Raw genomic sequence first — 9572 nt, 5'->3', positions numbered from 1 at the left:
ATTTCACACAACTCATCGCAGTAGAGAAAGCAATCGTACATAAAACAAAAATGCATTTCTCCGCCGTCTTGACACAACTTTTGACAACTCGCGGTACTTCTCAGTTGTCGGCTCTCGTATGAGGGTACATATGGGTTGCTTTAACCCAGTATTGCGACTTGCGCCGATTGACATGCCCTACTCTCGCAAAGAAACAACCCCTTGGGCTCAGTAGGTTGTTAGTTGAGCGAGCAAGCGACAAGACAGAAATATGCGCACGCTCGTACGAGCAGTGATCCTTGTATTGTATTGCTGTAATGTGTGCAATGGGGCTAGGAGACGAATTCCAAAGTGGCATCTTCGAATGGCTCAGAAACAGGGGTAAGCTCATTCGCTCTAGATTTATCTGAACGGCATTTCATTTGTACAGTGTATGACACTTCGGGACAATTGTCTGCTACTCAGTGCAAAGTTCGGTCACGATGACTGAGTGGCCCCGCTGGAGTAAAGTTAGCATATGTGCTTTGACGTTCAGAGACTACATGGACTCAGCAGCCAAACATCCCGTGTTTTGTCTTTTGGAGTAACCTAAATGCACTTTTCGTGTCGAACAACAAGGGAAACCCGCCGATTTAACGATTATTAGGTCATTACTAGAGCCGTGTAGGTTACTGAGAAAAGGTAGTGAAATCACAAGTACAGTTACGTGACTCCGAAAGTAATTAAATTACACCTAAAGTTTCTCATCAAATGTTGTCGAGTTATTCTGGAGTTACGTCAAGTTGCGTGGGTTTAATGTGGCAATGCAATGTGGCAAAACAAAGATAAGAAGGTTGCTCTACAAATAAGAAGGCTGATCATACCAAAAGCTCACTTTCTTAACTAAAAAAAAAAAATACTTGCGTAACAGGCTAGATCACATCAACGGGTATGTGAGAAGCCAGGCTATTATGGATTAAAATGCCTAATACAAACAAAACGGCACATCTAATATTGATGTTAAGTTAGTCGTTCTTCGTATGTCGTAAGACATGACATGAAAGACAAGACATGACACTCATTATTGAAATGGTGCATACATACCACCATATCTAATATCTATGAGAAAATAAGTTACAAATCTACAGTCTTAAAGCGGGGCTATGCCCACACGAACAGTGAAAACCTTGTTTGAGTGCGTTATGCCCTAAATGAATGTCGAAAAATCGAATCATTCGAGAGTTTGTTTAGGACCAGACCGCTATAAGAAGATCGCAAAACGTAATACACCTTTTCTAATTTCTTTTGCGCAAATTATCCACACACAGCAGTTGTCTCGCGACGTATAGCCCCAAAATTATTATTATTATACACACACAGGTTGTACAGACCGGAACAGGTCCTGGTGATGCCATTCTAAAGCGAATTCATGTACCAGTCTTTTTTTTCTCCTCTAATTCGTGTGTGCGTGGTTGCCTCCGTTAGATGGTAGTGTCACGACGAGCAAGCATGCTGACGATGAGAATAATGATGAGGATGAGGAAAAGACACACGCCCTAGGAAATGCTTGGGAACACACTTATGTGTCGTGTTATCAACTGAGTTTTCGTACAATGCCCGTATGTACTGGCACTCCGTTTGACTGACCTGTCCTTCTCTTTTTTCCTTTCTTTGGTCTTCTAATAAAGATACCCCCTTTTTGTATTTTTCGTCATAGTTCCAAATTGCAGTGTTTACGAACGCCACCTGTTTACGAACTATTCAGCCGGGGGATTTATGTGAAATACCCGGTATATTTAGTTTTACTAAGTATAACGAATGTTCAGGTTACGTATGAAAAAAAAAAAAGTTATTTTTCCGTGTACACTTTGCATGTGGAATCGTGAAGTAAAAGTGCATAGAAACAGCGAAATGCAAAAACAAGTTCACTTCAAATTACGTTACACGCTATGTTAACTTCGTACTTGTTATCACAATTCAAAACGTTGATTCCGTTACGGAGCTACAATCGAAATTACACTAGACTTTTTCTTTCCGGTGCTAAGCAGTGAACGTCGTTTCAGCTGGAGCATTGGTGTCTTTAGTTCATGCTGCGCGTGCCACGCCATATGGAGCAGTTGGAGCATATGGAGCGTTGCGAAGCTGACTGGCGTCGCTGTCTGAAAGACGTGAAGATAAATGTTGTCAGTGGAAGATTCGCGAGAACTGTTGTGGGCTACAATTCAGTGAATCGGTATTGACAAATGCACCAATGCGCATCAAGTCGCGCATACACGGAATACTTCGATCGGACCCGTTCCAAATCCACACGGCCAAGATATGTATGCGCGCGCTTCTCCTGTTATCTCATTGGATGCCGCCAATCTTTGCCTTCTGGGGATCCCATTCGTTGCCGCCAAAGACGGCTCTGTTTTCATTACATTTTTCTTCTAAACGGTAGCGCTGTGTGAACTAATTTTGCTCGAATTATACTAATTGAAACACGGACTTTCATTTGAGAGCAAGTTGTTTTTGCATTTTAGTGCCCCTTTAAGTTCTAGCATAATAAAGAACGCTGTCATAACGAGTATCCGTCTATTTCCGCTTTGAATTTGGTTTGGATTCTCGTGTTATATTGCTCATGCTGAAATTTCACGTACAAACCGCGCGGATGCCCAGACTTTGCGTTTCACATACAACAGCGATATTCCACGTCGATTCTGCATTCTGGCAACATCTGTGTTGACTGGGACTATACGATTTTCATTAAAGGTTGATTAAGTAAGAGTCCTCAAGCGATGTACTCGTTAGTAGAACGAAAGTGAAATGAAGTGGGTGGAAAGCAGATAACATAGATACTTTAGCCGTTAAATAATGTTTGTCTGGTCACAGAGTTTATAATCTCGCACCAGTTTCCTTTTATTTCGTGATTGCATCGGCACGCACTGTAACTCATGAGAGGTAGTCATTCATGGTTCATTTAAGTTTTCAAACTTGCGAATACAGCTTCGGACATTATATTTGCTTTATTGCTTCGTCGCATAGACAGCGCTGCTTCACGTGATGTCACCACTTGTGTCCTCTGTATATACCACAATATGACGTCGTCCGTGAATGCGTTATAATATGGACTGTAAGACTTCATCATAAAATAAATATCTAAATTTCGTCAGGCTCCTGATTCAACCCAAGAATAAAGCTTGACATTTCAGGGACTGCCTTAATAGTCTTCTGCGGTGCATTCGTAAACGATTCTCTTTAAATTATCAAATATCGATACCTAGGAAATTTTTCAGGTAGCCATTATGAAACAACGCGACAACTACGCGGGGACAGCGTTCACGGTTGTCTGTCCTTGTCGTTCTGTTCGCGTTGTTCCATAATGCGTATCTGTAACCACCGCGCTCTCTTTGCTTTGTCCTTTATTATCAGTTAAGCTCAGGCAAACATTTTCAACATCACATTTCTGACTTGCAGTGAAAAGCTTATTTAGACAACATATAGGACGAGCTTCCTCATCAAGCTCGACCATACCTCCTTTTGGACGTTTTCATCCAACAGTAATGAGTAACTGGTTCACTAACGTGTGTATGTTAATTAATTGATAAAAGACAGAGAATATTTTTTTTTGTATGAAAAAGCCTCAGCTGACGTTAAGACTACTACTACCATCCTGCAATGTAGCAGAGTATCGTCCCTGGCAATGGAACTCCCCAATCGTCATCATAAAATACAGTTGTTGTATTTTCGGCGAAGCGTCCTGTGTATAAATGAGCGAGAAACACATCTTACCGAAATGATCGCGCACCGAAGCGTCCTGCAACATCCGAGCCGGACCTGCGCCGAAATGTTCCATTCCCCTTCTCGTCAGAGATTCCACTCATCGAAGACTTCCCTGCCATACATTGTTCCGGTCCATTCAGTCTATGGATGGATTGATCATCGAAGTCAACGTTTTCCTTCCTCCTTTCAACGGAAGTTCCTTCTTTCAACGGTCGACAATAGAATGGATCATAAATAAATAAATAAATAAATTAGGGTTTCTCTTCGTAGGCGAGGTTTTGAGTGTAGAATTTGCTATGGTAATTTTCAGCGTAAGTTAATTGTTATTTTATTAATGAAATTATCTAAATAACTCAGTTCTTTTTTTTATTTCCATAAAAAATAAATGCCAGGAACAAAAAGGGATTAGGATCCTTGACGAGGAACCTGGTCCTCTACAAGCAGTCCGGCGATTTTGACAGCAACATTTCACAGAACACCGTACATTTTCCTATAAAAACGACAGAAAGCAAGCGAGCTGGTGCCAGATATCCATAACGAAACCAGAGACCAGGAAAAAAAAGGAAAAGAACGCACACCAACACAAGGCCTGTGTCTGTGTGCGTCCGTTTTTATTTATTTTTTCCGTAGTCTCAGGTTTCGTTATGAATACATTTTGCAACAATTTTAACTCAACAACTTTTAACATCAACAGAACAATAGTATAATAGTTCCAACAGATTTTTTCATGAATTAATCAACATAGAGCAGTAACGCCAGTGTTCTTCTGTAGACAAACAAACATGTAAACAAGTGGCTCATACAAAGGCGGACCCTTGTCGCAGCGCGTAATGGGGGACGGGAGAGAGGGAAATCCAATGTATAAACTGACCTTTCGTATGGGGGGCGATCGCCCAACCGCCTCCCCCCCTCCCCACCCCGAGATACGCCATTGGACTCATAGTGTTGCAAAAATTTGGTAACAAATAGTCAGTCGCATGCGTGCCATATTTGGTGTGACTATAAGGGTAGTCAGATAGATTTTGGAGTGTGTAACATTCAGTTCTGGTGTTTAACTGAATTGCACCTGAACAGAAGCTGCTGTACGCGAATAACCCAAGCTTTAAAGTGTACAGGGTGTTTCTTTTTAGTATTTACAGAATTTTTATAAAACCGTTAGGAGAGCAGCGTAGATGTCGTTTTTGCAGTTGAGTTCTACGGCCAGGCGGACGTCCTCTGGAAGAGAGTATGTAACTACAAGATAACTAATTACCTAAAATTCTTTAATTAACTCCTTAATTAGGGAGTTTCGTGCAAAAGCGAGACAACATAACGAGAGACAATCCTCGTTGAAATCCATTTTATGTTATAAAAATCTTGAAAAGAGCGCGTGCCTTGAAATAACCATCGCTGAATTTCGATATGCAAATGAGCCGAAACCGAAAACAGCACCTGAGAAGCGCATCACTCTCGCCGACGGAGGGATATCTGCGCCGGAAAGCGGCTTATCTAACCAGCTGAGCGGCACCTACGCCAATCATCTCCATTGCTCCAAATCACGTGGCTCTCTAACCTGAGATGAGCGCTGTATTGCCTGCGTTCCCGGACGCCGCGGTTTCAACTCATATGCGTATCAAAAGTCGGGGATGGATATTTTAACGCACGTGCGTGTTTCAGGATCTTTTAAACGTCACATGGCTTGTAGCTAGGGTAGTCTATCAATCTGCTATCTCGGTTTTACCAGAAATCATCTAAATAGAAAGTTAGTTAACTAATTATAGGTAATTAGCAATCTTGCATTTCCATCCTTTCTTCGAGAAGATGTTTGCTTGGCCGTAGAACTCAACTGGAGAAACGGCTGCTCTCATAGCTTGTCTGTCAAGGCTAAAAAAATCTCCTGTACAGGTCATATATTGACAAGATTTTTAATTCCAGAAGAGTTCATGAAGATACTGCCCTAGTATTCGTAATTAATCGCACTGCTCTCTTTTGCAGTGCGTACATGTTAGTGTAATTGGTCCAGCTAGTTGATCCCCATACCAACAAACAGCAATAAAGTGTGGGATAAATTAGCGCATAATTAATAAAGTTTCCACGTCTCCTTTGCTGCTTAAGCTACAATGAGTCTTTCAGGGGCAACAGGTGTATAATTTGATAGAGGGCGCCAATTTTCCTCGCTGTATCTGATGATACGTTGTTAATGTGAGTGTTCTATAGCAAATTTTCGTGAAACCATTCCCTTAAAAACTTGGTTTGTCTGACAGGGTTGTATTTTTGCCAATGTTAAATATATAACACTGTTCACGATCGATGCAGAGCCGTAGCAATAGGGGGGGGGGGGGCAGCTGCCCCGGGTGCCTTCGTTAGAGAGGGCGCCGAACGGCAGGCCATGGGACGTTGGTTGGACCGGGAAGAGAATTTCAATTTGTGATCTCGGCAGAGCGAATGAGCGTTTTCTATACTCTATTTACAGAGCTTCTGATGGCAGTGAGAGAAGGGGGGAGGGGAGTTCACATTTACCCTGCCCCGGGCGCAAACTCGCCTCGTGACGGCTCTGATGGATTGGTGTATTAGAATCGATATTAGGATACGATTAGGGTATTAAAGAAGTTAGTTGCATTAATCTAATTAATTTAAACCCACACAAATTCGTAATCCAAACATGGAATTTCTTAGATGTCAGCCACATCAGCAATCGGAAATCACTGATGTACAATGGTACTACTATCGCTACGTACAAAAATGTTTCCCGAACACATTGACCATTTTCACGATGCTCTGGCCTAATCTGGCTTTGCTATATTGCGCTGATACATTATTTACTATGTTCCTTGCATTGTGTGCATTAGCCGCTTGTGCTCCTCTCCTATGCAATCAGTTATAGGGCCCTTGGGATTTAATAAATGAGATATATGGTGTGGCTTAAAAGGCGGGGAGCGACAGCAAACTTCATGACTGATAAAAGAGAGAGGACGCTGACAAGCTGGTGCATACTTGAAGAAGGAGGAACCAGAGACACGGAGGAGATTGGGACGGGCACAACAATTCTCAAACACAGCAAAGATTTTATTGACAACAACCCACTATATATTCAAAAACCTCCGAAGGGGAGGAAGAGGAATGAGAGAGGGTTGACTAACACAATTGCCTCGTGATGGCTATCTCTACAGATTCACAAAGCATTCTTCGCCAGGTCACTCTTTCCCTACGCAAAACAGAGGTTTCCGCGAAGAGGGCTTCACAGTTGTTACATTCCCGGAGATGTTGAACTAATTCGCTTGACACGTGGGTCCTTTCTGTGCTAAGAGCATGTTCCCTAAGACGGTCATTCAGACAGCGTCCTGTCTGACCCACATAGCACATGCCACAAGCAAGAGGTATACAATAGACCACTGAGTGGTTACAGGAAACAAACGGATTACGGTGGGTGACATTACAACCACGGTTCACAGAGGAGAATGGGCAAAGCTTGCTTAATTTGCAGACATTTGAAAAAACAATCTTAATGCCAAAATTCTTAGCAACAGCTAAAATATTGTGGGAAACCGGGTGGTGGAACGGGATGGCCACCATCTTTTTTGAGTTCCGCGAAAGATCGGGCAAGGTCGGTTGGCCTTTGTTGGTATTATGGCAAAGATAATGCTAAACCTCTCCTACCGCGATCCAGTTTCCACTCGAAGATAGTCAAGTCTGGCATTGTTTCATCCTTGGTTAGAGCCTCCGTGTCAAAAACGTGCTCGCATTTTATCAATTTCAGTTTGTCCCACCAATGTGGTAGGTTGCTGTCAGCTGGCTATGATCGTCATCTTATCGCTTCCAGGGCCCTTTTATTTTTACGTAAGTTGTACCCCGCTCTACTGACCTTGCCCGATCTTTCCCGGAACTCAAAAAAGATGGTGGCCATCCCGTTCCACCACTCGGTTTCCCACAATATTTTAGCTGTTGCTAAGAATTTTGGCATTAAGATTGTTTTTTCAAATGTCTGCAAATTAAGCAAGCTTTGCCCCTTCTCCTCTGTGAACCGTGGTTGTAATGTCACCCACCGTAGTCCGTTTGTTTCCTGTAACCACTCAGTGGTCTATTGTATACCTCTTGCTTGTGGCATGTGCTATGTGGGTCAAACAGGACGCTGTCTGAATGACCGTCTTAGGGAACATGCTCTTCGCACAGAAAGGACCCACGTATCAAGCGAATTAGTTCAACATCTCCGGGAATGTAACAACTGTGAAGCCCTCTTCGCGGAAACCTCTGCTTTGCGTAGGAAAAGAGTGACCTGGCGAAGAATGCTTCGTGAATCTGTAGAGACAGCCACACGAGGCAATTGTGTTAGTCAACCCTCTCTCATTCCTCTTCCTCCCCTTCGGAGGTTTTTGAATATATAGTGGGTTGTTGTCAATAAAATCTTTGCTGTGTTTGAGAATCGTTGTGTCCGTCCCAATCTCCTCCGTGTCGCTGGTTCCTCCTTCTTCAAGCAAACTTCATTACGCGAAATCTTAGGTACCCGTATACGAAGTTAAAGAAAGATGCTGGCCAATTTCCGAATATATGCCCGTGCTGTCTGTATCACGCTCACATAACCTCAAGTGATAAATTGGGGAACATTCAAAATAGGGCAGCAAGGTGCATCCTCGCCCTACACAGAAGGAAAGATGGTTGCACCGACATGAAGCTCGAATTAAAGAATAGCTTGCCTCTCACCGAAGCGCACGCGGCAGAATGCATCCGGGAAAAAAATATATCCGGAAGGATCTAGTACAACGGGGACATGTGTTTTCTATCGTGCCGGATGATTGCAATTCTGCTCCACTGTGGCAATGTGGCGACACAGCCAACCAAGTAAAAGTGAACAGTTCATGCGGCTGAAACATGCTAAGTTTAAAAAATGACGTCTGCTACGCTCATCTCGTTCAATTTCTTCTGAGGGAACTTAACCGTAGCGATGAGATTCCAGCACGAATACTTCCAGTATACATATTTCTACGGCTCAACCGCATTAGTTTTAAGGCGAGGTAGCTTTTTTTTTTTCAAACGCGGCATTCAGGATATATTTAATTATATATTATGTTATATTATATATTATGTTAAATTATTTATTTAGTTATGTTATACAATATATTACTATATATGGTAGCACAACAGGATTTAATTTTTGCCCTAGAAATAACAGAGGCGTACAAATACAAGGGGCATCTCCTTGTCTCACGGTAAACCTACAGCCATCCTCGAACCTCAATTCAAAAATTAGTTTGAAGGACCTGGACTTAGACGCCTCATGCGGCTGAAGCATGCTAAGTTTAAAAAATGACGTCTGCTACGCTCATCCTTGCTTGCTGGTGACATTGGTGGAGATGATCATCTTGAGCTAAGAGTTGTCAAAAATACTGCAGCGCATGTGGAAATCTTTCTGGAAGATGAATATTTATTTTTTCAGCCCCAAAACTTAGCCGTACGGCTTCTCCATTATTTTATTTCATTATACATTAGTTCATTACACATTCCCTATGATTTGCTCTTCGTCAAACTCGCAAAATGGTAGTGATACCGTGATGAAAAGTCATCAGTTAGCTGATGTAATACATGATGCACGTCGTCTGCCGCACCTCGTGAAGCAAATTCTGCGTGTTCCTCCTTACCTGGATCATCTTCTTTGTCAGACGCCTTTCAATTACCAAGTAAGGAAACACGGAAATATAAAAGGGGAATTCTTCGTCGCAAAATAAAACCTACGAGGCGTAATTCACACCAAGAAAGTAAAAAGAAAGCACAGGAAACGCCTGTAGCAAAGGAGTACTTGCTGAGCCCAACTTCCAAGAAGTGACAGGCGCTGGAACCTGATGTACTAATTACAGTACATATGTACCTGGGCGTACGTG

At 42.5% G+C, this 9572-nt stretch overlaps 1 protein-coding gene across 1 annotated transcript in view; it reads left to right on the top strand.

The window, feature by feature from the left end:
* Positions 1-283: 283 nt before the first annotated feature.
* The window catches only part of LOC135394437 (transforming growth factor-beta-induced protein ig-h3-like), a 79975-nt gene continuing 70686 nt past the window's right edge, over positions 284-9572 (top strand). The window contains exon 1 of the mRNA XM_064625175.1: positions 284-360. Within this exon, the coding sequence (XP_064481245.1) occupies positions 344-360 (17 nt within the window). The 5' untranslated portion in view covers positions 284-343. The remainder of the gene's footprint in view (positions 361-9572) is intronic.

The sequence above is a fragment of the Ornithodoros turicata genome, chromosome 5 (assembly GCF_037126465.1).
Source record: "Ornithodoros turicata isolate Travis chromosome 5, ASM3712646v1, whole genome shotgun sequence".
NCBI lineage: Eukaryota > Metazoa > Arthropoda > Arachnida > Ixodida > Argasidae > Ornithodoros > Ornithodoros turicata.
Note: the sequence above shows the minus strand (reverse complement) of the source record. Positions and strands in the feature narration are given on the sequence as shown.